The 27,785-nt window shown below is 51.4% G+C and overlaps 4 protein-coding genes across 14 annotated transcripts; 2 read left to right on the top strand and 2 right to left on the bottom strand.

Annotated features, from left to right (window-relative positions):
• The first annotated feature begins 181 nt into the window (after nucleotides 1–181).
• Nucleotides 182–4,370, top strand: CREB3 (cAMP responsive element binding protein 3). The gene is made up of 9 exons (XM_004004272.4): nucleotides 182–465; nucleotides 581–728; nucleotides 804–871; nucleotides 983–1,072; nucleotides 2,544–2,650; nucleotides 2,759–2,827; nucleotides 3,431–3,515; nucleotides 3,613–3,697; nucleotides 3,779–4,370. The coding sequence occupies exons 1-9, from the start codon at nucleotides 328–330 to the stop codon at nucleotides 4,093–4,095; spliced, it is 1,107 nt and encodes a 368-aa protein (XP_004004321.1). The 5' UTR covers nucleotides 182–327; the 3' UTR covers nucleotides 4,096–4,370.
• GBA2 (glucosylceramidase beta 2) lies at nucleotides 4,232–15,427 on the bottom strand. The gene is made up of 17 exons (XM_004004271.6): nucleotides 14,576–15,427; nucleotides 11,023–11,114; nucleotides 10,597–10,712; nucleotides 8,717–8,935; nucleotides 8,175–8,414; nucleotides 7,845–7,947; nucleotides 7,540–7,693; nucleotides 7,327–7,452; nucleotides 6,958–7,130; nucleotides 6,641–6,745; nucleotides 6,336–6,443; nucleotides 6,085–6,236; nucleotides 5,853–5,959; nucleotides 5,574–5,716; nucleotides 5,384–5,499; nucleotides 5,094–5,285; nucleotides 4,232–4,819 (listed from the first exon to the last, which is right to left on the bottom strand). Exons 1-17 carry the CDS (start codon nucleotides 14,902–14,904, stop codon nucleotides 4,538–4,540), a joined length of 2,757 nt encoding a protein of 918 aa, XP_004004320.1. The 5' UTR covers nucleotides 14,905–15,427; the 3' UTR covers nucleotides 4,232–4,537.
• On the top strand, nucleotides 10,272–21,101 carry RGP1 (RGP1 homolog, RAB6A GEF complex partner 1). Of its 11 annotated transcripts, none has more exons than XM_060409258.1 (11): nucleotides 10,280–10,354; nucleotides 15,788–15,863; nucleotides 15,963–16,097; nucleotides 16,467–16,603; nucleotides 16,883–16,966; nucleotides 17,068–17,217; nucleotides 17,480–17,626; nucleotides 17,810–17,937; nucleotides 18,140–18,329; nucleotides 18,863–19,014; nucleotides 20,433–21,101. In XM_060409258.1, exons 3-11 carry the CDS (start codon nucleotides 15,982–15,984, stop codon nucleotides 20,448–20,450), a joined length of 1,122 nt encoding a protein of 373 aa, XP_060265241.1. In that variant the 5' UTR covers nucleotides 10,280–10,354; nucleotides 15,788–15,863; nucleotides 15,963–15,981; the 3' UTR covers nucleotides 20,451–21,101. The 11 variants fall into 11 exon arrangements, with proteins under 11 accessions (XP_060265242.1, XP_027820238.1, XP_060265241.1 ...); XM_027964439.3 differs by lacking the exon at nucleotides 10,280–10,354 and adding an exon at nucleotides 15,493–15,634; XM_027964438.3 differs by lacking the exon at nucleotides 10,280–10,354 and adding an exon at nucleotides 15,493–15,634 and having other exon boundaries at nucleotides 19,734–21,101.
• Nucleotides 18,841–20,273, bottom strand: MSMP (microseminoprotein, prostate associated). The gene is made up of 3 exons (XM_004004269.6): nucleotides 20,144–20,273; nucleotides 19,854–19,962; nucleotides 18,841–19,490 (listed from the first exon to the last, which is right to left on the bottom strand). Exons 1-3 carry the CDS (start codon nucleotides 20,271–20,273, stop codon nucleotides 19,310–19,312), a joined length of 420 nt encoding a protein of 139 aa, XP_004004318.1. The 3' UTR covers nucleotides 18,841–19,309.
• Nucleotides 21,102–27,785: the final 6,684 nt, after the last annotated feature.

Raw genomic sequence — 27,785 nt, 5'->3', positions numbered from 1 at the left:
GGCGGAAGGCACGTCCCCTCTATTTGCATCGCGCCCTGGACGTGGCGCGTACAGCGGCAGCCTCCGCGTCGGGGTGGGGTGGGGGACTCCAACTCCCGGCATGCCTCGCGGGTAGGTGCGTCACTTGTGTTCTGTTGGAAGTCTAGCGGGGAGTGGAGTCTGGAAGGCGTGTCCCGGTTTCAGAGCCTTCGCCAGCAGCTAGGAGGAAAACGCCGCTGAAGAGCCGATAGGTGGGGCCGACTGACAGTCCGTCGCGGTTACGCCTGGTTGGGGATAGGGTCCGGGTGGCGAGGTGAACTCCTGTGTTTCTGCGCATCTTTTCCATAAATGTCTCATATGGAGCTGGCGTTGGACCCGGGTGACCGTGACCTGCTAGGCTTTCTGCTAGAGGAAAGCGGTGGTTTGGGTGCGGCGCCCGACGAGGCCTTGGCGTCTCCGCCGGATTGGGAGCTGCCACTTTCTGAGGCGAGTGGGGGGCTCTGAGTCGGGGAGGCGTGAGGCGGGTTTGTGGGCGGGGTAGGGGTGTCCCTGAGGCAGGGGGTGGTGATGGTCAAAGCCTGTCAATTTGAACCCTGTGCAGTCTCTGAGCGATTGGGACGTGGAGGATTTCCTGAGCTGCCTGCCGAGTCCCCCATCATCGTTGAACGTTTTCAGCAGCTCTAACTCCTGTCTTGTCCAGCATGACCACACCTATTCTCTCTCACAAGAGCATGTCTCCATAGATCTAGGTAAGCCTGAAATAAGTGAAGTTTGGGAAAGGAGAGGACTCCGAGGCCTGACTACTCATATTTTCCCTTTTGCAGATAATGAGAGCTATGGAAAAGAGGGGACTCAGATGACTCCACTGTGTGTGGAGGAGCCGGCAGATCAGGTACTTGACTTATAGGAGGGTTATTTCCGTATTGCGCGGGTCGGGGCAGTATTCCGCGTTACTTTCTGAAATCCCTTTGCAACTCTGCTGCCCATCTCTCCGGAACCGCAGGAGATTGCTAGGCTGATACTGACTGAGGAGGAGAAAAGGCTGTTGGAGAAGGAGGGGCTTACTTTGCCTGGGATGCTTCCACTCACTAAGGTAAGTCTCCCATCGCGGGGACGGGGGTTGTGAGTTCCAAGTAGGCCAGTTCTGTTAATTTTGTATCAGTAACTTGAAAAAGAATTGAGGTGAGAGATTAGCACATTTTTGAGTAGGAAGCTGGGGCATGTGGTTAGTATACTGCTTGCAAGGACAGATCCTGGTTTGTAGTGCTTTTATAAATTTTGGTGTTCTTTTTAACTAAGAATTCAAAATTATCAGGGTAATATTAGTAAAGGGATTTGGAAAGTACTGTACAAGCGCGGGGCTCTGATACTTATATTTCACTGGTTTCATGCAATTTACTTGTAGCTGAATAGTAAATCAAGTATTAGAGTAGTATAACAAGTAGTATAACAATTAAGTAGTATAACAAGAGTAAATGTGAAATTTGGAGTTTCAAGCAATGAGAGGCAGTTTCACATGCACAGTATTGTGATACTATGATGAAATCAATGTCTGTTAACAGAAAGGTTAACAATTTTAATTTCTCAAAAATATAAGTTGAGGCAATCCCCTGGCAATCCAGTGGTTAGGACTCTGTGCTTTCACTGCTCAGGGTCAGGGTGCAATCCTGGTCTGCACCAGGGTGCAATCCCCTGGTCTGGGAACTGAGATTCCACAAGTGCGAGGTGTGGCCAAAAAAAAGTACAAGTTGAGTCAACAGTGTGATATGGCTACTAAGGAAGAGAATGGGGTTTAGAAGCTGTATCATCAGATTTAGTTGTTGTTGTTTGGTCGCTAAGTCGTGTCCAACTCTTTGTAATTCCATGGACTATGGCCCCCAAACTCCTCTGTCCATGGGATTTCCCAGACAAGAATACTGGAGTACGTTGCAATTTCCTTCTCCAGGGGATCATCCCAACCCAGGGATGGAACCTGTGTTTCCTGAGTCGCCTGCATTGTAGGCAGATTCTTTACTGCTGAGGCACTGGGGAAGCCCAGTTGTATCATCAGATACCAGTTATCTAATAGTGTTGCCACTAGAAGGGCAGTAACTATCTTGTTTTCTTTTACATTGGCCAAAAAGCTTCTTAAGTTTTGAGCCTATTATCTTTGACAGATATTAAGAAGATGCAGTCCATCCTGAGAAGAGATAAGATGATGAGTTAAAATTTTTGCCCAGTTTTTTTTTTTTTTTTTAACTCTGAAGAAATGCCAAGTGCTTTAAAATAGCTGAAGACCTTTGTTCTATTATGGCCCCAGAGATTAGGTGCTAGGTAAGTCCAACAGGTAGAAATAACAAAGGCAGATGTTGGCTCATAAGGAAGGTTTTAAAAAAAAATTATCTAACAAAATTGTTACAATGGTTTGGCTTGTGAGGACAGAAGCATTCAGACAGAAGCAGAGTGCCTATTGGTCAGGGAAATTGTAGAAGGAATCTCTGCTTTGAGAAGATTGAACTCGGTTGCCTTCAAACTCTTTGGTCTAATGTTCCTCTGATGGGATCCCTTTTCCTGTCTTCTCCCAGATGGAGGAACAAGTCCTGAAACGAGTGCGGAGGAAGATTCGAAACAAAAAGTCTGCTCAAGAGAGCCGTAGGAAGAAGAAGGTGTATGTGGGGGGTTTAGAAAGCAGGTATGAAAGGGAGCTGGACTCGGGGGTGGGAGAAACAGGTAATTGGAAGTGTGAGGTTTTTGAAGGGAGGATACAGGCCATGTCCCCACATCCCTGTTATTCCTCCAGGGTCCTGAAATACACAGCCCAGAATCTGGAGCTACAGAACAAAGTACAGCTCCTGGAGGAACAGAATCTGTAAGCAGCTCTTTCACATCAGGGTTTGCTCATCCCTCCCGCTTACTACTGTCTCAGTCTTTCTCCTGCTCCATATTTGATTTGTCACCGGGCATCTCTCACATATGTCTGATGCTTGGTCTTTAGTGGGTCTCTGATTCCATGAAGCTCACAGTAATGGGGAATAAATTCACAAGTATAAGTATCAAGGAGGAAGAGAGGGAGTAAGACCTCATGTGGCAGATGGCATTTGATAGAAGATATGATTCTGGGATGGGGGTGGGGAGCATTCTAGGCAGAGAGGACACAGCCTAGTCCAGTCTGGCTGGAACCCTAAAATATGTGAGTTGGGCCAGAAGATAGAGAATATAATCCCTGGTGAGGATTGTATACAGAGTTGATCAGGCAGTGGAGAACCACTGAAGGGGTTTGCAAAAGAAGTTTAAGTCAGGGCAGAGACGTGTGTGTTTGTGTTCATGAGGTCTGGTATTTTGGTCACAGAAGGGATCACTTGCAAAAAGTAAGAGAGGATCCAGTGCACACATGGAGGGGATGGCCTTAACAGGAGGGTTTTGTTGTATGGCAAGGTGCCAGGCTGGGGGTGCTCACTGTCCCCTCTTCTAGGTCCCTTTTGGATCAGCTGAGGAGACTCCAGGCCATGGTGATTCAGACAGCAAACAAAGCCAGCAGCGGCAGCACCTGTGTCTTGGTGAGGATGGTGATGGAAGGAGATATTCTTTTCTCAGGTGGCAGGGAGAGGGGTGCAACGCAGAGCCCTTCTTCATCTCTTTTCTCCTGTGCTCCAGGTTCTACTGTTCTCCTTCTGTCTCCTCCTCGTACCTGCTATGTACTCCTCGGACACAAGGGGGAGCCTGCCGGCTGAGCACAGAGGTGAGAGCACCTTGAGGATACCACTAAGGAGGGGCTAGGGGAGAGCCCCAGCCTGCCCCTGAATAGGCTTTGTCTCCTCAGTGTTGTCCCGTCAGCTTCGTGCCCTCCCCAGCGAGGACCCCCCACAGCTGGAGCCACCTGCCCTGCAGTCAGAGGTACCAAAGGACAGCTTGGACCATGAGCTCCAGGCTGCTAGCAACTCTTGCTGCCTCTTCCATCGCATGCCCCAGGCTCCTAGAGCAGAGCCTCCCCTGCAATTGCCACTGCCTGATAGTTTCTCAGAGTGCTCCTGCCCAGAGTCCATTTCTCCCCTGCATGCAAATCTCACAAGAGAGGAAGGATGGCTCCCTACTCCCAGGCCCACATCTGTTATCTTGCAGGGCAGATACTCAGGCTAGATGTGAGGATGTGGGGGCCCTCTGTCAGTGTCTGGTGCCCCCTAGTCTGTGTGTGGAGGAAAGGGAATGGGAGAGGGCTAGCCTCAGGTCCTGTGCCCTGTCAGGAAGCCTGAGGACTCAAACACACCACACTCACTGGTTTTCTGGGTCTTTTATTTGAACCTGTATATGTCTGTCACCCCATGAAAGGGCCTAGGAGAATCAGATGACCTCCCTGAACACGTCATGCAGTGAGGGGATGGGGTGAAGAAAGAAATAAATAAGTGATTCTGATACATGGTTCACCCTCAACCCCTCTTTACTGGCACGGTGGGTAGGTAGAAGGGAGGGCATGATTGTCCTGGTGGCTCAGGGTTGCAGGAGACCGGGGGTGGGGTGGTGGCAGAGGAAAGGTCAGGCTAAAGGCTGGGCTGTGAGCGCCTCCTTCCCCGGTTCACACGACTCACTCTAGGCTCGGGTTTGCCATGGCTTCCTTTGGTCCATGTTTGGGCCTGGTGCATAGTCCTGTGCCCCGTTTGGATATTGGCCCAGAGGCCTTTATATGTTGCTGCTGCTGCTGCAGGGCCAGCTGCATGGCCCAGATGCTCAGTGGCCGCATGTAGGCCAGTGAGCGGAACACCCGCCGCTGGCAGTACGCCTCAGGGGTCTGGAAGGCCAGGCCCAGGCGCTCCCACACAGTACGATAGCAGCCTTCAGCTGTCCGGAAGCCCTCCCAAGTCAGGCCCTGTAGGGGAGAGAGGGAAGTCATTACTTGGCAACCCTTGAATAGCTATTTCAGCTGGACAGATGGAGATAATAGGGTCTCTGCCCTCAGGGAGTTCCTGGCTAGTGGGGGAGATAAATTTGGCTCACAGGCAGAAGCCTGAAGACAGGCAATAGAATGCATGCCAAGGAAGGGGGGAGGCTCTCTGGATGGATAAGATGGCATTGAATTAGCTTATTAGGAGTCTGATAGCCAAGGTACAGATGACAGAGAGCCGGGGAAGGGAGTGAATTACCTCCTGGATCATGGTGGCTGCCAGCCCATAGACCACGCCCACCCAGACTTCATCAGACTGGACGCTGGATGTGTCAGGAACACCACGGGGCTGCATGCCATTCACGGCCCCCATGGCCCCTCCTGCAAAGGCCTGGACATTGAACTCAAAGATTGTTTGGAGAGCACGGACCACCTGTTGGGTAGGAAACACCTAGAGGGACAGGGAAGAAACACGGTCTTTTATACTTGCTTCCCACTCCCAGGAAAAACCCTTAGTTTTCTCTAGGATTTCTCCTCCTAGTCTCTCACCTCACTGTCTCCTTCTCCTAGGCCACTGGCCCTTAGGAACCACTGGCCAGCACACTGGTCAGACATGATGCTATAGGACTGAGGCTGAGAGCTGCAGTCGTAGTTGTAGTAGCGGCCTGGAGAGGGAGGACAAAGTAAGTCTCCTGCCTCCCAGAGCTGCCTTGAGATTCTTTAGGATCCCCCAACTCACCATTCCACAGCAGCCGATCATAGGCTTCCTGGCCCCGGCTAAGGATGGAAGAAAACTTATTCTGGGCCTCCTGTGCCCCACACAGAGCAGCCATCTGGACCATCACAGCCACGGCCGCCAGCCACAGTCCTCCGCAGTAAGCACTGATGAGGGACAGAGGTTGGGGGAATCAGCCTGGCAGCTCCAGCCACTCTTATACAATATAATAGGCACACTGAGCCCACAATCCCTTGATGCCCAGTTCCCCACCTTAGGCCCTGGAAATCCCTACCCCCCAACCTGGGGCCTGTGGTGACCCATCCATCATAGGTTTGGTCTGCATAGCCTCCATTCTCGATGAGTCCATCATGGTCCTTGTCAAACTTCATTTCAGACTCCATCACGGCCTAGAGAGGGATCAAGATACTGAAGACCAAGATACTAAGAAAAGACAACAGTAGCCAGCTGGGCTTTCCCCAGACACCCAGAAACATGCCCCTGGTACACAGACCACTGCACACGTGTCCCTTACCAGACACACAGGCCACATGTCCCTCAAGAAACACTGGTCACCCGTCAGGTAATAGTCCCGATAGACCTGCAGCACAAACTTCAGGTTCAGGTCCTTCCAGTCTCCAGTGTCGTGGATCTCGTACGCATTGACCCGGAGCCATGGCTCGTCATCTGGGGAGGGGAGGAAATGTGGTCATCTGCACTGTGGGCTCAGGTGGAGGGTGCAGAAACGGAGGGAGCGACGCGCCCTTGTGCTGGAGGGACTTGTACCTGGGTCCCCAACATCATGGGGGATGACGTTCCTCCTCTTCACAGGCGCTGTTACCCCACTCATCAGGAACCGCCGCTGTGTCAGGTCCTCCCTGAGAGTGGCCAGAGCTGGGGGAGCAGATACACAAGGGGGGGTGCGGGGCAGGGAGTGGGTAGGCTTGGGGTCGCACACAGAACTGTGTGTGTGACTCGAGGGGAACTGGTGAGCAGGATCCACATATGTCAGTGGAAGAGAAGTCAGGGACCACCAAGGTTCAGGGCTGTGGGGAACTGAGAAGCAGAAGGGGCACAAAAGGGACTCTCACCCATGTCATACTGCAGGCTAAGCTCAAGTTTGGGCCAGAGCATGACGAGGGCAAAGGAAGCATAAAAGTGGACATCGTATGTGTTGTACATGCGGTATTCCTGGCCTGGAGAAATGAAGGAGATAACACGTTGCCAGGATTCCTGTTGCTTCTTCATACTGCCCTACCTAGCCACACCTCTAGAACTGGGGTGTAGGGCACCATCACACTTCATGTTCTAGCCAGTACCCTGGGATAGGCAAAACCCATCCTCCTGCCATGGAGCAGGGCACTAACTGGCCTCATGGACACAAACCACGCCCCTTGGCAGCTCGTACCTTCAAGGTAGGCAAACCGGCCATACTCCTGCAGGAGGGGGCGGAGCTGACCCATGCTGCCCACCAGCGCCTCTGGCAGGGAGTCTTCAGGAACTTCCAGCCATACTGTGCCCCCGTCAGCCAGGAAGTAGAGTTCATTGAACAGTGCAGATTTGTACCAGGCAGGCAAGGATCTGGGGAGGCAGGAGGAGGTAATGGTCTTATGAGGTGGCACTTCAGGAAAGGAAGGATTCTGGGGTTCAGTGAAGTAGGGGTCCCAAGTGAATCCCAGACAACCTCTGTTGACTTTGGTGGTGGAGAGTGAATCAGAGAGTCTTAGTGAAAGTGTGAGGGTCTGGGAGAAAGGCAAGAAACGGGCTCCACTGGCACCTGTCCTCCAACACCGGGTTCTGCCAAGCCGAGATCTTCTCTTCCCAGTCAGCATAGTGGCTGAGGGCATAGTGGCTGAGGGCGGGTGCTGCATCACCATCTGGGCCAAAGAACCTCGTGTACCGCCTAGGTGGGCAGAAGGGGAGGCATGAGAACATGGGCTCTACTCAGAGCCCCAGCACCATGATCTGTGCACACTCCTGTTCCCGTCACCTGTAGTAGACCCGGCCCTTTGCTCCAAACATGATTCTGGGCATGTCCCAAGCCAGTGAGAACTCTAAGCGCTGCCGGCCTCGCGGTGGCAGCTTGCCCGAAACACACACAGCCCCAGCGATGCCCACTCCTTTCTGCGAAGGGAGACTTTTTCCTGAGAGAAGCACAAAATGAGTGAGTACCCACTTTGGCCACAGAGATCCCTGACATAGGAAGAAGGCCTGTTGGTACCAGGCCTCCCAGCCCTGCTCTGAAGACAGGGACATTCTCTCTTCCCTCCACCTCCCCGTGAGACCCCCCATCACCAGCGAGGGAGTCCAGCTGTCCATCCAGAAGTAGATCCTGCCACACCTGCTGCCCAGCGCTGTCAGGGTCAAAGGCTGTAAGGTGGGTTACCGTTGTGTCTGCCTGTTAAGGGGTCAAAGACTTTGTGAGGAGAAACTCCATAGGTGCGTGGCTCCTGACTAACTCCCCTCTACATCTTCCCACCTCCAAGTTCCACCAGCTCGAGGGCTATGGTTAGGGTAGGACTCAGGAGCTGAGGAAGTGAAGAGACCACAGTGGTATGGGATTGGGCTCGGGTCAGGCTGACAGCAGGGCTTCAGGGCAGTGCTATAGGGCAGGCACCCCCATACCGAGAGTCGTGCAGCCACAGCCATGGTGTAGGGGTTTGGGGGGGTTGGATGATGCAGCAGCAGCCCCTGAACCGTCTCTCCATCACGCTCCAGACAGAAGGGCTCATTCCACAACCCCCCAGGGGCGTCGTCTTCACCACCAAGTCCATTCCGCATGGAGAACATGATGGACACTTCCAGGGCTTCATCCCCTTCATTTTCCACATCCCATACAAAGACTCCTACAGGCAGGCTGCTGTCCTGGGAGCAGAAGGTCAGACTCAGAGGGTCCCTGTGTAGCCCTTTGGCCCTACTTCCCAGGATCAGTCCTTGGCACCAAGGAGCTGACTCAGATACCCGCTAATACAGTGTCTTCCACTTGCATCTCCCCACATTGCCTGGCAAGCTGTCTACTAGGAGACAGAAGACCAATCGGGTGGTGGTCCTAGGAAACCAGCGTGAAGTTCACGCCCCACCCCCTGTCTTGCACAGGTCATGACACTTCCAGGAGAGAGAGATCCTGGGGAAGGGAGAGCACAGAGGAAACCAAGAGGGAGCCTCACCTGGTAGTCATGGGGCAAGATGGGTGTGATCTGGCGGCAGGTGAGGGTGACGTTCTGGCCAGGAAGCTGATAGACAGTCCAGGCTCTGGGATAGAGGGCGTGGTAGAATGCAAAGTACCCACACAGACCCCAGTTCCAGCTGCGCAGGACACTTGGGCGCTCCACCGACAGGACTTGCTGGTACACCGTCTGTCCTCTCCGGCGCAAACACACTGTGAACTAAACCAAGAAGGCACGTGGGCTGGAATGGGGTAACAGGTATCTCAAATGAGACCCCTTCTCCTCAGAGTAGCTTCTCCCCTGCAGACCCTGCAGTGGTGACCCGCGCCCCACAGCTTAACTCCATCTCTCCCAGGCCTTCCGCCTACACTCAATGAATCACTGCAAATCATGCCTTCTCTTTCTCCCTGCTTGCTCTCCCTTCTCACTGCTCTGGTCTTAACTGCCCTAAGACAGCCCCGTACCATCTCTGCCCCACCCCATCTGGATTTCAGACTGATCTTTCTTACAGAGAACTCAAGATATGTTAGTCTGTGTTTATAATATTTCAATGACTTCCGTGGCCCTCAGGCTAAAATCTAAACTCACTTACCTGGCTTTCAAAGTTTCATTCTTGAGGTGGCCTCTCCCTGCCCATCAGATTCATTACTTGTTCAAGCCCTTATATTCTGGTCGTATCAAATACTGTTCCTTGAGCACAATACATTTCCTTCTCCATGCTTTGGCATGTGTTTATTCTCCTTTTGGTAAAACCCCTCATGCTTCAGGGCCTAGATCAAATGCCATCTCTCCCCTCAAGCAGTGAGCCATTCTCCTGTGTGTCCCCCTACCCTTCCAGTCCAGCATGTGATAATGCGTTTATGTTCTGACTCCCTGACTGCTCTGGAGGGTACGGGCTGTGAGGGGTTAATATCTCCTCCCTCAGTTCAAAGTACGCCTAATATCTTTAATGTATACATCAAATAATTTTTTTTTATGTTGTTGGAATAGTAGGTAATGGTTAACATTACAGGCTTATAACCACAGAGAAAACTGGTTCTGAATCCCAGTGCTTCCATTTACCAACCATGTGACCTTGGGCATGGTACTTAGTTGCCTCATGTGTAAAACGGGCATAATAATGGTACTTCCCTTATAGAAGTATCTTTACATATTAAATACTATACAAAAAAAGTCATGATTCTGGAAGGCATTTGCCTCAGGATACCTCAGGGATGAGCCAGAGAGGAAGGCTGGGGCCTTGGACAGGGCTGGTGAACCTGAACTAGGAAAGGCAGTGTCATTAATAGAATTCAAGGTCTGCTAGTCATTTTTCCTTTGAAGATGAGCTGGAGGCCTCCCTCAGACAGGAAATAGGAACTTGGTGGACAACTCAACGTGGGAGGGCACTAGAGAGTGATGATGAAAGGTAGTCCACATGCCTCTGGCAATCAAAGGCCTAGCAGTGACGAAGTGGCTGATGGCTGGCAAATCAGGGCAAGCAGTGGGTGCTCTGTGCATGCATGTTTTCCTGTGCATTTGCAGACTTTCGGTTTGTTTTCCCTTCTGATCTTTCAAGCAGGTTAAGTGATCCCGGAATTGTCTGACTCTCTGTGGCTGGGGACAGGCTCAACCAGTGGAGCTGGAGCAGCAAGGCAGGTAGGAGGCATTTACTAGAGAAATAAAGGGCATAGGGGTACCTTTTTTCTTTCAAGGAACAGGAACTCTGAGTGTCTCATTCCTATAGTACACCCAGCACAGGGCTTGGCACACAGAAAACATCCTGAAAATACTAGATGGAATCATGTACATCTCTAATCGCCACATCCTACACTAGCCAAGAGACCCTTCTTGCCTGGGAAGTATTGCCCGGGACCTCTGCTCTACCTCCTGGCTCTTACTTGGTTAGCGATGACTGTCTGGTGCTGGTACATTCCAGGATTAAGCTGCCAACGACAGAACTGGCCTCTCCAGCCTCTGGTGATAGTGCCTCCCCCAATGCCACCCAAGGGACAACCTAGAGAAAGAATTAGGATGTCAGAGGGGCATGGGAGATGAAAAAGAGCCCATTTATCACTTTCTAGACTACAGAGATGTGTTCCCCTAAACCTGGGATGGGGGGTTGGGGGAGAATATCAAATTCACACATTGTGCACTTTAAACTTATACAGTGTTCTATGTTAGTTATATCTCAATAAAGCTGGGGTGGGGGGAAACCCTAGGGAATGGGTCAGTGCAATTTAAAGAAGCTGAAGGCTTCTTTGCCTAGCTCCACGTGGGCCTGGATGCTGCCCTCTCTGACTGAGCAGGGCTGGAGTGAGGCTCACCGTAGATCTGTCTCAGGGGCACAGAGTTGATGAGGTCGATGAAAGGTTTCTTCTTTTCCACCTGGGTCTTCCGGTACCACCACTGCAAGTACCTGAGGAGCAAGGGGTGCTGTGGGTCAGGGCAAGGGCCTGCAGTCACCTCTCTCTTTGGACACCCAGCCGTGACTTCCCATGTTTAACTATTCCAAGGACCCATTGCCTTCACTTCCAAACTTCTTCTCTCGACTTTTCTGTAGTTCAAGGTCTTCTCATCTTCCCAGTCACCCCTGGTCATGGCATGGGACTATCTTTGTTTCTCCTCTCTACTGTCCTTAGAAGGAGCTCTCTGATCTTTCCTCACCTCTGACTCCACCACTGGTTTAATTTATTCCAGGAGCTTCTGTCTGAGGTGCTGAAAGGGCCAGTTAGTTTCCTGACTTATAATCATCCCCACCCCATAAACAGGCATAGGCTGCTGCAATAGCTTCCTTCTTTTTTAAAATGATTTTTCTTCTGATTATGAAAGGTTGAAAATCTGGAGAATGCACTAAGTGGAAGGTGAAAAAAATCCCACCCATATACATTTTGGGCCATCTTCTTTTAGGTCTTTTTCTTTTTTTTTCCTTTTTCTGTCTCTTTTTTTAAGTTCAACATTTAAACTGTAAGCTTTCTAATTTGTTCTCTTATTATATCCCAGAAAAGCCTTCTAAAAACTCCAATATATCCTGGTCTTATCACAGCTCTGTATCCAATAGGCAAATGATTCTGTTTGGGATTCAAGGCTTTGACCTCTGTCTCAGCCGTGTGTGTGTGTCTGTGTGTGTGTCTGTGTCTGTGTGTATGTGTGTCTGTGTCTGCGTGTGTGTGTGTGTGTGTGTGTATGTCTGTGTATTTCTGTGTGTGTGTGTGTCTGTGTGTCTGTTTGGGATTCAAGGATTTGACCTCTGTCTCAGCTGTGTGTGTGTGTGTCTGTGTGTGTGTGTGTTAGTCGCTCAGTTGTGTCTGACTCTTTGTGACCCCACGGACTGTAGCTCTTCAGGCACTCTGTCGATGGGATTCTCCAGGCAAGAATAGTGGAGTGGGTTGCCATTTCCTTCTCCAAGGTATCTTCCTACCCAGGCATTGCAGGCAGATCCTTTACCATCTGAGCCACCAGGAAAGCCCCAGCCTAATACTTCTACAGTTTCCATTCAGAGTGGGTCCTCACTAAGCAACCCCTTCCTGCTGGACTCTCTCCCAATTCCACTCTCCTCCCTCGGCAGTTCGTTCATTTATCCCCATTGTTCAAGCACACTGCTTATAGCTATGTAATGGGGTAAGTAACCCTGCTGAATCTATGGGGATACTCTTGCCCTTCCTACCTCAAGGGATGGTTGGAAGGGCACAATAGATAACCTTCTATTGGCACATTTGTGCCCTTCTAAGGTCACAAATGACACAATAGATAGGAAAGCTACAAAGTGGAATATCCATGTCACATATCATCATTACTTGTATGTACACTATCTCAGCTCCCAATCAGACACTGTCCTGTTACTTTACTGTTTCTCACGTGAGTCTGACATACTTTTCAGTTCCCTGGGGAAAGGGACAGCGACAAAGACTTATTGCTTATTACCCACAGCTTCAAGCACAGGGCACCTGGTCTGCAGTCAACAAATATTTGCTGGGTTTACAAAGAACATATGTACAAACAGTGGAACATAAGAGAAATAAACAAGGACAGGAGCAAGTGAAGGAGAAATATGATTAAAGAACAGGAGGGTACATTCTGGGAGTGAGGGGAGACGGAGGGAAGACGAACAGTGGGAAGGCAGCTCTTCTTTGCCAGTTTAGAGGAAACTGGACTTTGAAACTGGTGGCCAGAAAGGATTGCCAAATGGAGGGAGGGCACAGCTCCGATTAGGGTGGTGAGGGAGAAATGCAAGATGTGAAGATAGCAGAACAAAGGTGTGTCTAGCACAGAACAAGCACTCAGTACATATTTACTGAATGAATGGATTCGGGCTGAAAGGGATAGCAACCAAAATTGAGTTCTTACCATTCTGAGGCCAAGAGAACTCTGTCTTACTGGGGCTCCTGATCAGTGTACCCCCAATTCAGCTCCCTCTTAGGGCCTATGTTTCTCTCACACCATTGAACAGCTGGCTATTCCTGATCTATTTGTCCTTTTCCATGATTTCAACCTCAACTTAATCATTCAGAATTCTTGTCTCACCCCTGCATTCTCCTCAGTGCAGGACCTCATCTCATCTCAAAACCCCTGTGTCAGTGATCCCCACCCTGTCCTAGGATGGGGATCTGAGTCCAGGGGGTGAGGACAGCTTCAGGCATCTGTGATTCAGCTTATACTTAGGGATGGAGGGGCTAAGATGCCCATGGGCAGGTTCTTGACCTCAGTGTTCCCACCACATGCACCCCAAGGTGCTTCTCTCAGTACCCTGGCCCCAGATCCTGTTTTGACCCAAAGCCTTTTAGGGTCTAAACTAGCCAAGTCAGTTTCAGAAGCAGCCTGGAGGAATTACTGTGCTCTAGTACAGGCCACCCAGAGGAACTGTCAAAGGAGTCAGACACCCAGGCAGCAACAGGCCCTCCCCACTGCCGAGGGCTTGGGTTAGGTCCACGGGCTCTCCACCCCAACCCCACAGCACTGACCGCAGAAGAGAAGGAACCTCTACTTAAGAGGCTGTCAAAGCTAGGTTTCCCATACTTGAAGCCTCCCTCCACAGTTCTGTGTTTACTGTGGCAACTGACTCAGGATGACCTCAGGGTGATGCTTTCTGTCCTCACAGGCACCTGTCTCTGTTACTGGGTCTTGGTCCCAACACTCAGTGAGGATCCGGAGGAGTCCTATAGCCCAGGATAAGCTCTCAGCCTGTCTGCAACCCTTTGCTGGGGCAGGGGACCAGGAAATGCTCTGGAAGATTATAACTAATCTCTAGGAACACCTAAGGCAGGGCCATTCTGGTCAAAGGTCTTCTTTGCTTTTTATATCAGGGGCCATCTATTCCAGAATAGAGTGAATATTACCTTTCATCGCCCTCTCCTTAGGGTTGAGAGCAGGCAAGTTCTCAACCACTCCCTGGAGCCAGAGTTTGAGGAAAGAAGCCAAAGGGTGTTGGGACTATAAAATGCTGTGCCTAAGTGAGTGAGGTTCAGTGAATACTCCAGTTGCTTAGGGGGATCTGGAGTTGAGAACCCTCCCCTCCAAGAAGACAACATTGTATCAATACCGAAACAGCCAGAGTATCTTTTCTACCTTGTCACAAAGTATAACTAATCCCAAAGGGCAGTCTTCAGAGAAGAGAGAGCACCTGAGAGGGAGCCTAGATGTGTAAGGCTTACTACAAGGCTCAAATGCCCTTTCTTGCTAAACAGACAAGTTACTGGAAGGAAGTGGGTTGCAAAGAGACCTGACTTAGTCTCACCCTCCAAAACTATGGGCTTAGATGATGTTGGGTATAGATAGGGGCCACCTGACCAGGACAAGGCACCCTCCTGCTTTCTTACCCTTTCCTGCCTCTGCTGGAACAAAGTGAGGCACAAGGTCCTCTAGGCAATGGGATCGACTCACCTCAAGCCCATGCCCAAGTGCTTTATCAGGTTGCTCAGCGAGATGTCATTGGCATTAAAGGGTTTCCTCTTCTCTGCAAACTCGTGAGCCAGGCAGATGCGCCAGCCAAAGGGAGGCACCTGGTAGCCCTTAGCTTTCCCCTCGTAGGAAGCCATCAGCTGCCCAGAGTCCTCCGCACTGCTGTAACCCTGTTCATGCTGGGGTTGACTGTCCTCAGGGATTGGACAGTCTGTAACCTGCACAGCCTCCGTGCCATTTTCAGGGCAAGAAGCCTGTGGATCGCCTTTGGCACAGCTGGTCTGCTCCGAGGCTGGGACTCCGGTTCCCATATTCCCTGGATCCTGGGTCTCCAGGACCTCGGTGGTTTCAGTTCCCGAGCTTTCTGGTACCAAGTATCTGGCCAGCCAAGCCCAGATGTGGACGTGGATGGTTTTTAGGTGTTGTCTCGGAAAGCGGGCCACTGGGGAAAGCTGAGGCGAGCCGGTGTCTCTGTGCAACCAGGTAGCTGTTGCTGCTGCGGCGGCGGCGACAGCAATAAAGCCGCCACGGTCTCACCCTCGGTTGTCTCTCTGGGACCTGGGCGGGAAGGATCGGGTCTCGACGTCATTGGGCCGCGGTGATTAGCTGGCCCGGCCAAAGGGCGACTGGGCCCGCGGAGAGGGGAGGAGCCCCCGGGGCCGGCCCTCCAGGCACCGCCCCCGGGACCGGCCTAGGAGTTCGCCGCAGCCCAGGCCCCGTCCCCGGGGCGCGGCACCAGGCCCCCCCGCGGTGGGCGCCGGGTCCCGCCGGCCGGTGTCCGGGGCGGCGCCCGCGCCCGGGTACCAGCCCGTGGGAAGGTGACCCAGGGCGGCCGGCCCACCCCAGCCCCTTCCGGCCTAGCCGGCCCGGCGCTTCCGGCCGGAAGGGACTCGGAGGGAAGTCCCGCCTCTGCCGCGGCCGCAGCCACGCACTTGGCCCGGGCCCGGAGGGGCGGGCGGCCGAGGCCTTCGAGGCACCGAGTACCCTGTTTCAGTCTGGTCCCCTGTTTCGATCTGAGGGGTATCCGGGCTTGGTTGCGAGGTGCCGGGCGGCCGGGGCCCCGGGCTGGGAGGTGGAACCTCCAGGGAAGGGGTCGGGGGTGGCCTAGGGGTCCCGGCGGGGAAGAGAGGGGATGACCTGGAGCCGATAGGGGCGGGGGGCTGGGACCCTAAGCGGCTCCGTCTCCCTCTGCAGTGCCCGGTCAGCTGCCGCCGTACCTGCCTTCCGCCTTCCCGCACTCCAAACCTGGGCGCTTCCCTCTGACACCGTGGTACTGAACGCCCGTTTCCTCGGTCCTCACCCCCAGGCTCGCCCGAGACACCCTTCCCTGCCGTGGTACTGACCTCTGATACCCCTTGTTTCCTTCTAGATCCGATCCCGGAGCTGCCATGATTGAAGTGGTAGCAGAGCTGAGCAGAGGTCCTGTCTTTCTGGCAGGGGAGGCCCTGGAGTGTGTGGTTACAGTCACCAATCCCCTGCCCCCCACGGCCACTTCTGCATCCAGGTGGGGACACTGGTACTGAAGAAGACAGGCCTTCTGGGAGGAAGCCTGCTATCTGTAGAGCTGAGCCAGAGCTCAGGCTGTCCTGTGGCTACATCACCATCACCTTGTTCATTGTGCTCTCATTGTAGGGAAGGGCTAGTTAACAGAAGATGTGGGTGACATAGCCCTCAGCTCGCCTTTCTTCTCTCCTCCCCCTGCTACCTATGGTATACTTCTCTGTGTATAATGGTTTCTCTTTGGGGTTCTGGATTCTCTGATCCCGGACGACAGCCACCTCTCTGTGTTGGTCTTCTCAGTGTGGTAGGGAGTTTGGGAGAGCATTTGTGAGGTCAGGAGCTCCTCTGATGCCCTCTTTTCCTCCTCCCATAGTGAGGCTCTGGCCTGGGCCAGTGCCCAAATCCACTGCCAGTTCCACGCCAGTGAGAGTCGAGTGGCACTTCCTCCCCCCGACTCCAGTCAGCCGGAGGTCCAGCCTGAGAGCCAGACTGTCTTTCTTCCACACCGAGGTTAGAGATGGGGCTTTTGCCTTCAGAGGGGGATGGAATCATTGTTACCCAAGGGTGAAGTTGTCAAATTGTTCTGGTGGGTCATTACAGTCTCTGTCCTATTGGGGTTGTGGTGGAGTGTAATTATTGCTCTAGGGGGCGTAAAGCTGTTCCTGTCTCACCTTGAGGAAAGAGGAATGGCTTGCCCCGTGTTGGCAGTGCTTACTGTCCCCACTTGCTCGCTAGCCTTCTCCAGCGCTAGACAATGAGGTTATTAAGTTGCAGTCTTCTATTTTTTAGGTGAGAGGGGTCAGTGTATCCTTTCCACTCCACCAAAAATCCTCTTCTGTGACCTGAGGCTAGACCCTGGAGAGTCCAAATCATGTGAGTGACTGCCCCTGGGCCCCTGGATTGCCTTCTGCGGCTCCTGGAGGGAGGACCTCTCCGGCTACTTCTGGCTGCCCTGACTACTGCTTCCCAACCAGACTCCTACAGCGAAGTGCTGCCTGTAGAGGGACCACCCTCATTTCGGGGTCAGTCAGTCAAGTATGTCTACAAACTGACCATTGGCTGCCAGCGTGTCAACTCACCCATCACTTTACTGAGGGTCCCTCTGAGGGTTCTTGTGCTCACTGGTAAGCAAGGGTTCCTGGAGGGAGGGGCTGGGGAAGAGCCTCACCAAAGCAGTAATGCTCTTTAGAGAGTTTGTGAAAGGGGCTGGAGGGAAGCTTCCTGATCTTAGTCATGGTGTGAGGGAGTTGGGGAGAGAATGTCCTGGAGCACAGGTGAGATGCCTACCCCTCAGTTGTGGCGCCCTGTACCTTCAACCCTGACGGTTGGCATCTAAAACCCTAACCACCGCTCTTCTCTCCCACCACCTCTCTACACTCTCTCTAGGCCTTCAAGATGTCCGGTTTCCCCAGGATGAGGCTGTAGCCCCATCCAGCCCATTCCTAGAGGAGGATGAAGGTGGGAAGAAGGATTCGTGGCTCACCGAGCTGGCTGGGGAGCGCCTCATGGCTGCCACATCCTGCCGAAGCCTCCGTGAGGGTCCTTCCAGATTTGCCCCACCCCTTCCTCCCCTGTAGGACTCCTGTCTCGGAGCCAGACTCTCCTAACTGCCAGATTCTTCTGAGGACCCACAGATAGTTCATGATCATAAAGGCAGGCCCACCTTTTGGACTCCCCAGTATGGACCCCAGGTTTACTGTGTCCGTCTCTCCCTAGATCTGTACAACATCAGTGATGGCCGAGGAAAAGTTGGGACATTTGGCATCTTCAAATCTGTATACAGACTTGGCGAGGATGTGGTGGGGACCTTAAACTTAGGAGAAGGAACTGTAGCTTGTTTGCAGGTGAGAGAGGAGCAGGAACTTTGGGGGAACTGGGCCTGAAGGGTTAGGGTGGAAGGAGAGGGCCTGCAGAAAGACAGGTGGCATGGAGAAGTGGGCGTCACCCAGGGCCCTCTGGTAAAACAGCGTGAGGTTGGGCTGCCCTCCTGTCCAGAGTCAGTGCGTCCCTGTGCCTGCCTGCACACCCTTGTCTTCTTGATCGCAGTTCTCAGTGAGCTTACAGACGGAGGAGCGTGTGCAGCCTGAGTACCAGCGGCGCCGCGGGGCAGGAGGTGCCCCCTCGGTGTCCCACATCACTCATGCCCGGCACCAGGAGTCCTGCCTACACACGACCAGAACCAGCTTCTCTCTCCCCATCCCTCTCAGCTCCACCCCAGGCTTCTGCACAGCCATTGGTGAGACCCTGACCTTGTTGGGGGCGAGGGGAGCCCAGGGTAAAATGCTGTGCTTTGGTACAGTATAATGGATCCTGGTTCCTAACACACGCCCAGAAGTTTCCACATCCAACCTCTGACCCTTAACACTTCCTCAGAACTTCAACCTGTTTCTTAGGTGCACGCACCCCTAAATTCTTAACAGCTGGGCAAATCTCCTCTCCCCATCTGCCCACTGGGACCCTGTGGTACACTTATCTCTGATTCCACAGAGCATTTGCTTCAAGCTACCAAGTCCTAACTGTCCCACACTTGGGTTCTTAGGTGCTTGATGCTCTTGTCCTTATTGTCACGTTTCCAGTGACAACACATTAGATTTCTTGAGCGAAATCCTCAATCCTGGCTCCCTGCCCCATGACTTCCCTGCTCTTCCTGAATACAGGGTTTCGTTTTTGTTTTCTAATTTGCTAACCACATCCTGTCTTTGGCTTTTACTCCTGGCCTCTAATGCTTCTGCCTTTATCTCTCCCCCCCCCCCCCCCCCCCCCCCACAGTATCCTTGAAGTGGCGTTTGCATTTTGAGTTTGTCACCTCCCGAGAACCCGGTTTGGTGCTCCTACCTCCCATGGAACAGCCCGAGCCCGCCACCTGGACGGGGCCTGAGCAAGTGCCTGTGGACACCTTCAGCTGGGACCTGCCCATCAAGGTGCTGCCTACAAGCCCTACCCTGGCCTCCTATGCGGCCCCCGGCCCCAGCACCAGCACTATAACCATCTGAAACTGCCCCACGTGGCACAGCCTTCTTCAGGATCCTGAGAACTCAGCCCCTGGGCTCTAGTAGGGCCCATTGTTTTCACCTGGGGTCCAGTGGCACAGATAATGAGAGGCAGGCTTTCGGCTGAGCGTTAACTTATTTATTGAGAATAAATCGGCAGCTGCTAGTGGTTTCCCTGGAAGTGGCAGCAGCAGTGGGCGGTCAGCAGAAGGGCAGTCAGTTGTGTTTAGCTGGAGTGGGGAGCAGGCGCCGCAGGCACAGGGGTGTTAGCTGAGCCCCACTCTGGGTCGGGCCCTCCCCCTTTGCAGGGCAGCCGAGGGTCAGATTTTTGCACGAGGGAGAACTGGCATGTTCCTGCCTCCTGGCGTACCTCACAGCCCGCAGGGAAGTCGATAGGATGCTGGGACCTGGGGAACCGAAGGACAGGGGAAGGGTCAGGACAGTGAAGGTCCACCTCTATCCCTGACCCGAATCCCCTCCCCGGCGCTCCTCCCATGTCTCCTCAGTGCCCCCGGCCCTGCAGTATTTCTCTTGCCTGCCATATATGGATTTTTTTCATTTCAGAGCAGGAATATTTTCCCTCCAGATCCACCTAACTCCCCTCACTCTGTAACCTGAAGCCTCTCACACCTTCTTGTTGGTATCGTCAGGTTCAGCCAGCCTCTTACTGCTACTCCGTTCATTCTCACGTCAGAGCAATCTAGTCACACCCTGGCCAGCTCAGTCCCTCACATCGGAGCCATTCTCTCTGGCCACCTTTGGTCACTCACGTATCACAGCAGCCCACACCGACCGGATGCAGACAGGTGCAGTGGAAGCAGTCCTTGCGCAGCCAAGACTCGCCCAGGGTGAAATACTTCCCCTCATAGTGGCAGGGGGCTGGGGAAGAACAGGAAACATTAGAGCCAGAGCAGAGCAGTAAGGGCACGCTGCCCCTGCGTGTGGTCTCTCCTATGTCCCCGCTCCAGGGAGTCTGCGTTTGCTGCCACGGGACCATCTCTGAGCCCTTCCTCCCAGTGCCCTCTGCACCCATCCTTCCTTAGGCCTCACGCAGCTTTACCTTGAGCTTGGAAGTAGCACTTGCTGTGGACTCCTGGGTGCTGGAGGAGCAGAGATGCTACCAAGTAGATGACCCCCCAGCCTCCCCGAGTTCCCGTAGCCTGTCCCGCCCAGAGTGTCCTTGGGGCCATTCCGGCAGCGCAGCTCTTTCGGACCCTTCTTGGCTTCCGTTCAGGCTGCTCTGGCCTCGTCTCCTTGGCTCTTCTCTGTTCCTCTCCTTGAGCCTTAGCTTCGGTCTCTCTCCCCTGGGCGCCTGTCTTACACCATCTCCGTGCCCTCTGTTCTCACAGGCTTGGGGATGTTTATAAAGTGAGGACCCTGGCCCCCTGCTGAGTGGAGCTGGAAAAGCCGTAACTCTGTTTCCTGAGGTGAGGGCATGAAAACAAGAGGTCTAGCTTTAATAAGCTGTGAGAGCTGATTCATGCCCCCGCACAGCCAGGGGGAGGAGGGTGGCCGGGGAAGGGGCCCTGGACTGGGCACTTCCCCAGCAAGGAGGGGGTGGGGTGAGGGCCCCCAGGTGGTCCCCAGGACTCTCCCTGGCCTGGAGAGAAGGAAGCATTCCACCATCTCCCCCCGCCCCGTAATACACACACACACACACACACACACACACACACACACACACTCTCCAGGGGTGTGTACGCTGGGATCCCTGCCTGGACCGGAGGGAGGCATTTCCTGGGGATGGCTAATCCTGTGCCCCAGCCAAACCAAGGAGATGCAGTAGGGTGCGACGGCCAGAGGCTCCAGGAGAGCAAACAGGCACCTGGTGTGGAGAATGTTTCTCTCAGACCCTAGGGCAGGGTCTCCTTGCAGTGTCCTAGAGACATGGCTGGCCCTCAGAGGTTAGGGGTGGGGGGCTGGGGGCAGGTGTCTCCTTTTTTTTACAGGCATCCCAGAGATAAGACTATCCATTGTTCATCACCCCAAACACACAGCAAATAAAAGATCTTGCCATATCTGGGAATGGTTCTTTTCAAAGAGGAACATCTCTTAAGTGCCCTTACCGTATGGGTCATTCCAGTTTTCACAAAGAGAGGCCCTTCTTTCCTCCTGTATGTTACGGAATGAGGATTTAGGAACGTATCCTCTGACATCCTCTTTTGGATTTCCTGTAGGTTCTGGAGAACCTGAAGATTGGTGATTAAGAGTCAGACTCTGGATTTAGATCCTAATTCTACTAAAAAGCTATGTGATATTGAGCAAGTTAGTTCACCTCTCTAAACCTGTTCCCTTGTCTGTAAACTGGGATAGTGATACCAGCTCATAGGATCATCAAGAGGATTCCATGAGATAATGCATGTCATGCTCCTAGTGCTGTGCCTGGCACATAGCCCTCCAGAAAGAGTAAACTCCTGTGGTCGGTGTTAGATGTTCCATTCTTTGAATGATGCGGAGGAGCCCTGTGTGCATGGCCCACGGCTTCTGTTGGGGCTGCTATAGACTTCTTTCACTTGTACATGTATGCTCCTTTCATCCGACCAGTTCCTGCAAAAATTACCTCCAGGATGGTTTTGGTCCTTGTGTCCTTGAAACTCTAAATGTCCACTTTGAGAACAGAGTTGCTGATAAGCCTCCTTTTGCTAGGTCAAGACCCCTCACTTCTTCCTGGGAAGACATATCCTTTTTCCATCCTTCCAGCTAACTTTGGGACTCCTGCTTTTCCTCATAAGGTTTCTGAACTATTTCTTCCCATCCTCCTGTGAACTCTCAAGTTCTCCTTTCTCATGTGTCTAATGCCGGCCTTTGGTATTAATTGCCACAGCCACACCGGATTACTTTCGCTATTTCACACTCCGAAGACCCCTGTTCCAGCTATCACTCTCCTACCCACAGGGTCAGCACTTTGGCACTTATTCTATTTTCCTTCTAAGTCTCCAATTCCATTTACCTCTAGACTCCCGCTCCCTGTAACCCAGTGGTTCCAATTCAACTACTACTGGCTGACTTCTAGAGGACTGCCCTCCCTCTCACCTTGTCACCATTCAGAAACAGCTTCATCAGTCCTCCGAACTCCCTATCCTTTTCCAAGAAGACAGCTTACATGGCCGGAGATGAGGACTGTAGCGCACCTTCACCCTAGTCAGGTCTGATATGCTTTCCATCTCAGAGGAGCAACAAGAGGAAAAAAAAAAAAAAACAGGAGCGGGGTGCCCTGATGTAGGCTGGCATGTGGGGGGCATGGCCTTGGAATTCTCTGGGCTGGAGCAGGTGGATTCAAAGGCTTGACCAACACAAGGGCCCAGAAATCGTGTCAGTGGCCAGTAGCTCTGCTGCCGCCTTTGTGGGGACAGCAGCTGACACTCTTGGTGCTTGGACCATAGACTTCCTTCTGCTCCTGCAGCCTGCCGCCAGCCCCGTGGGGGCCAGACACTAGCGAGAGAGCTAGAGAGCTTGAAGGGAGTGGTGGTCATGCTGTAGGCAGAGGGGATTGGTGTGTGTGAGGTCATGGGACAGGGCTGCGAGTTCCCGCCTGTAGTGAAGAGGAGGTAGGCACACAGGGGCAGGAGTAGGGGGCTGCTTCTGCAGGAAGTCTGGGGCGGAGACAGGAGCCCTCTCCAAGAAGTTGCGGGGTAGGTGTGTGGCGGGGTGGTGGTGCTTGAACCGGTTGCTTGCAAGCCTGCTGCTGTGCCGGCTCATGTGTGCACCTGTGGAGCTTCTCAGGACCAGGGCCACCCTTGCTGGTGTGTGTGTGTGTGCGCGCGCGCGGGCGCGCGTGCCGGGGGCATGGCTGTCGGGGATGCCAGTAGTGGGGGGCGCGGCGGTTGGCTTTCGGGCCGGGAGGGACGGCTGGCTCGCGCTGCCTACGCGAGGACAGAAAAACATCCGCCGGAGGCCCGGCCGGGCGGCGCTCCAACCGCGGCAGGCAGGTGCGCGCCGGGAGGAAGTGAGCGCATTCCGACGCCCCAGCCGGACAGGACAGGAGGGACTGGCAGCGGCCGTGGGGAGATTTGGGGGCCAGAGCCCCAAAGAGCGGCCGGGAGTGAGGAGCCCGGGGAGGGTCGTGGAAGCGCCGAGAAAGAGTTGGGGGGAGGGCCCCCGAGGGGTCGGGGTCTGGGTTTCGCCCAGGGCTTGAACATCTAACAGACGCCCACCGACAGCCCCCCGACAGCTCCCGAACCCTCGGGAGAACTCAAACCGAGGGAGAGGGGCCCAGGGGCAATTGCGAAGGTCGAAGAGGAGAGGCCGGGAAGGGCAGCGAGGAGTGTGGGGCTGTGGAGCGAGATCGCTGTTGGCTGGACAGGCTTGGGCCGCCAGAGCATTAGATGGAAGACCACCCCCCCACCCCGCCACCCCCAGGTGGGAAGGGAAAATGGCCACCCCCCAGGTGCCGGTGCACCCCGAGAGTGAGAAGCAGGTTAGAGAGGAGCGGGAGTTAGGGCTCCAAGGGTCCCATTGTGACGCAGTCGTTAAAGACCTTGATTAAGGCACGGAGATAAGGAGTTCGGATTGGCCTCTTAGGTAGAATCGATGGTCTCTTAAGTAATAATGAGGAGCTTAGAGGCAAGGTTATCTGTGTCTAGCACTGCTACCATCTTTGGTCTTTGCCAAAGGGCTAAGCATTGATCCTCTAATTTTTATAGTCATTTAAAATTGCATTTTGTCAAACAGCTTAAGTTATTTGAATTTTTTTAAAATAGAAAAGTTGAAGAATCTGATTCAGTATTTGATTTAAAACTCTAAGGTTGGTTACATGGCATCGAGTCTTGTGTCTTGGCATCCTGTATCTTGCTTTCATGCCTCGTTCCTGTCACTGGAAATTCTTGTGTTGTTAATGCCTCAGTTCTGTGTCAGTGGCATAGAACTTTTCCTGTTCCTCATCTTATGGTCTTTATTTTTAACTCTAACTTTTGTCTGTGCAGCCCTTTAACCTGCAACTATATATCCTAAATCTATTAAAACATTTCATTGGCATTCAGTATAGAAAGACAAGTAACAACTTTACCATATATGTTAGGTTACTTATTATCTTTTGTGGACATGTGTGTAACGATAAAGTTTCTATATTTACCTTGTGGCTGATAAAAAGAGATACAGCTAAAGTTGTGTTATCAATAATACTTATATAAACATAGCAATTTGTTAGTCTGATTTCTCTTCTAAAATCAACTCTACAGTGTCAGAAACTTACACTAATTCTATCATGATCTTTTAAATTTATTTTATCCTGGGTCAAAGGCAATTGCAAGGATTAGGATCGTTGTAATTTATTTTAAAGATCCTTAAATTCCAGTTACTTTTGGCCCCAAACGAGGAAATCTGGGTCGGTTAATTTTTTTTAAAGAAAATACTTTCCTGCTTTGGGCTCTGTTCCTCTCCCCCGTGCTGTTTCAACCCCAGCCCTACCTTATTCCCAGTGGCTTTTACCTTCATTCCTTCTTTGCTCTGCTGGGCATCTTTAGAGGAAAACTTCACACCAACTTCCTCTACCATAAATTCTCTCCCTCCTCTCAACTCTGCACTTCTCTTTGCCAACATACACCACTGCTTCTTCATGGATTTTTTTTTTTTTTTTAAGCCTACAGCCCTTTCTGGCTCTTTTCCATCTTAAACTCTAAACTCTCTCATATTGAAAATCTTTTTCTTCCTTTCTCTTTGGTAAAACCTGGGATTTTTAAAGGGTTAGGCCTTATTTACATGATCCACTTCTGTCTTCTTTCCTCTTCTATCACCTTTTTCTTACTCTGAATTCTGTACACTCTATTATGCTTACTTTTAGCATAGGTTCAACCTTCTCCTTGTGACTAAACATTCTTCCAGTAGATATAGAACAAGATTCTTTTTTTCGCCCATTGTATTTCCTACAAGACAAAAGAAGTTTTCAAATTCACTTCTACTTCAGTCTCATCTTCCCTCATTTTGCATCCAGAAGCATTACTGGGCTATTATTGGAAAGTCCCTTGAGTGACCACTTAAGCTTGGTGTTGTGCTAGGCAGTGTATAGTGCATTTCATTAGCCTGTGCCAGATTCCTAAATTCTTACCAGTAACAGGTGTTATCATGTGTGTGTGCATGAATGTTCTCATATACATGCACATACCAAAGTACACAGACGATAGAACCATAAGTCAGTATATGACTATGAATATGTCTATTCAGTATATTTTACATTATGAGCAAGCCAAATACATTTGGGAGTGGAAGGTGAGCATGGGTAGATTCATAGCTAGGATAGAAGGTTAAGAGACAATATCCTTTGCCATTCTATATTAAGATGAGGAGAGGAATCATTCTTCTGGAGAGGAAGGGACAGTTTGAAGGCGACTGAGTTTCAAGAGTTGAGAGACATGACTTGTAAGGCTGTGGTGAATGGCGAGAGGATGGGATGAAGGGGCCAGAGTCTGAAGAATAAATAGTTGCTGTACTCAGACAACTCATAGAGATTCTTTGGTTGTAGTACCAATTTCAACCATAGGCAGGTTTCCATTGATAACCTGTATTGAAATTGCCCTGTGTTGTCGCTGTACCATTGGAACTATTACCAAATTTTTCTTTTTAACTTTTTCTGCTTACGAATTGCTGTGTAAATGATACCCTCCACCACTAATAATTAACCCCCAGCTAAACACTATTAATTCTGAGTTTCTTATCTATTTAGATGGTTTAATTTTTCAACCTTGCCCCACAGTCTACTTGTGATAATAGTAACCTTTGAAATTCCATTTATGACTTTCATTTTTATCTCAGTTGTGAATTGCTCTTTTCTTGAAGTTATAGACTCAAAACTAGGTACTGAGAAGGCATCTGCTTCTTTATTATCTCTGAAATATGACCAAGGAGGTCTCTGCTTGACTGTCTCTACTGAATGGAACGGATTACTGCCATCTGTAGTGGAAGTGGCCATTCTGTGGTCAGCAAGCTTTAAGTTACTCTCGGGTTGTTCAGCCGAAGTCTGCCTTGCTAGCATCTCATCCATTCCCACAATTCTGCTCTTTGAAACAGTATGGGGAAATTGACTTGTTTTTCAATGCAGCAGCTCTTTAAAGATTTGAAAGAGTTTGTTTTTTGTTAGCTATTTACGATTTTTCCTTTACTCTCGCACAGTTCAATAGAACTTTTCTATTATGCTGGAAGTGTTCTCTACCTGTCCTGCCTAATCAGTAGCCAAAGCCACATGTGCCTGTTGAGCACTTGAAATGTGACTAGTGTGACTGAGGACTGGAATTTTAAATTTTAGTTAATTTAAATTTAAATGGCCAGATGTGACTCTTGTGTTAGTGTAGTTCCAAACTCCACAAGTTGGTGCACTGTCACACGACTGGCTGTCTTTCGGCTGCTCCAGGAATCTTATGGTCACCTCAGACACAGTAAAACATGTGTAACTGAGCTCTTTATCTGTCTGGAGGCCAGTCTTACATGTGGTCACAACTGGAAAAGAAACACAAACCCAATCCCAAAGCCCTGATGAGTAATGTCAGTTTTACTGGACGTTTCTTAGAAGAGATAGAAGAGGAAGGTTATATCTCATCTCCTATATTTCAAAAGCAACAATGAAAACAAAAATCCCTCCTTTAATCTCTGTCCCCGAGAGCCCCTGAAGTCCCTCTCGCTTACCTTTCCCCTTCCTTCTCCTCTCTGACCTTGCTCCTCCATGCTCCTAGAGCACCACCTTTGCCCCCTTCTCCTTGAAGAAGGGTTCCTGGGCGTGCACTTCCTCCAGCTCCCCTTCCCTTTCATTGTCTCTGCTCAGTGAAGCCAGGGAACTTTTTCTGCATCCAGCTTTCTTGGGGGGTGATTAGGGCTAGAAGGTCATAAATAATTATATTTTCCCTTTCTTCACATAATTCCTGATTTCTTTCTAAGGGTCCTCTCTCTCTTTTTTTTTTTAATCATTGCTGAGAAATCCTTATTTATCACTGTTTAGAAGAAGTGTCTCTAACATTTTGTTTTCATTCCAGATCTATTCTTGGCAAATTCTAAAACTACTTCTTCACAGTTTCTTCATCTTCTTTCTTTTTGCTTCTATGATATTCTGATAGATTTATCTTCTCTTCCCTGGTCTTCATGGCCTACATCTACCAGGAGTGCAGCGTTCGTTTCCCACTGTGGTCACTCTGCCTTGTCCTCCCTTGATTCCCCTCTTAGCTCACCATTGTCGTCCATACCTGCCTCTCTTTATCATCTGTTATTTTCATGTCCTCCTTATCTGTGTGTGTACTAAGTCGCTTCCGTCATACCCAGCTCTGTGTGACCCCATGGGCTGTAGCCCGCCAGACTCCTCTGTCCATGGGATTCTCTAGGGAAGAATCCTGGAGTGGGTTGCCATGCCCTCCTCCAGGGGATCTTCCCGGCCCAGGAAACGAACCTGTGTCTCTTATGACTCCTGCATTGACAGGCGGGGTCTTTACCACTGGCACCACCTGGGAAGCCCACCTCCCCATCTGCATTCTTTTTAAATCACTATTTAAAATAATCATTTAGGGGTCTCAAGTGATTCCAGGGGGTCTCATCTGTCTCTGTACTATGACCTAAGAATATGTAGGTAGCATTGATTTCTGTGGATTGGGAGGTGACGGGGTTGAGGGGCAGAATATCCTTTCAACCATGGCATTGCTGTTTTGGGCTGGATAATCCTTTGTTGCAGGGGTAGTTCTGTATACTGTTGGATGTTTAGCAGCATCCTTAGCCTCTACCCACTGCAT

Source organism: Ovis aries, chromosome 2 (assembly GCF_016772045.2).
Source record: "Ovis aries strain OAR_USU_Benz2616 breed Rambouillet chromosome 2, ARS-UI_Ramb_v3.0, whole genome shotgun sequence".
NCBI classification, from domain to species: Eukaryota; Metazoa; Chordata; class Mammalia; order Artiodactyla; family Bovidae; genus Ovis; species Ovis aries.
Note: the sequence above shows the minus strand (reverse complement) of the source record. Positions and strands in the feature narration are given on the sequence as shown.

Coding starts and splice junctions, on each gene's coding strand:
- RGP1 (XM_027964437.3), top strand. CDS start 15,982: ATGATTGAAGTGGTAGCAGAGCTGAGCAGAGGTCCTGTCTTTCTGGCA. Junction 16,967..17,067: donor CCCTGGAGAGTCCAAATCAT/GTGAGTGACTGC, acceptor CTTCCCAACCAG/ACTCCTACAGCGAAGTGCTG. Junction 18,330..18,862: donor AGGCTTCTGCACAGCCATTG/GTGAGACCCTGA, acceptor CCCCCCCCACAG/TATCCTTGAAGTGGCGTTTG.
- GBA2 (XM_004004271.6), bottom strand. CDS start 14,904: ATGGGAACCGGAGTCCCAGCCTCGGAGCAGACCAGCTGTGCCAAAGGC. Junction 7,453..7,539: donor AAGGGCCGGGTCTACTACAG/GTGACGGGAACA, acceptor CTGCCCACCTAG/GCGGTACACGAGGTTCTTTG. Junction 6,444..6,640: donor TAGCCTGCAGTATGACATGG/GTGAGAGTCCCT, acceptor CTGCTCCCCCAG/CTCTGGCCACTCTCAGGGAG.
- MSMP (XM_004004269.6), bottom strand. CDS start 20,273: ATGGCCCCAAGGACACTCTGGGCGGGACAGGCTACGGGAACTCGGGGA. Junction 19,963..20,143: donor GTGCTACTTCCAAGCTCAAG/GTAAAGCTGCGT, acceptor GTTCTTCCCCAG/CCCCCTGCCACTATGAGGGG. Junction 19,491..19,853: donor GGTGTGGGCTGCTGTGATAC/GTGAGTGACCAA, acceptor TCGGTTCCCCAG/GTCCCAGCATCCTATCGACT.
- CREB3 (XM_004004272.4), top strand. CDS start 328: ATGTCTCATATGGAGCTGGCGTTGGACCCGGGTGACCGTGACCTGCTA. Junction 466..580: donor GGGAGCTGCCACTTTCTGAG/GCGAGTGGGGGG, acceptor AACCCTGTGCAG/TCTCTGAGCGATTGGGACGT. Junction 2,651..2,758: donor GTGGGGGGTTTAGAAAGCAG/GTATGAAAGGGA, acceptor TTATTCCTCCAG/GGTCCTGAAATACACAGCCC.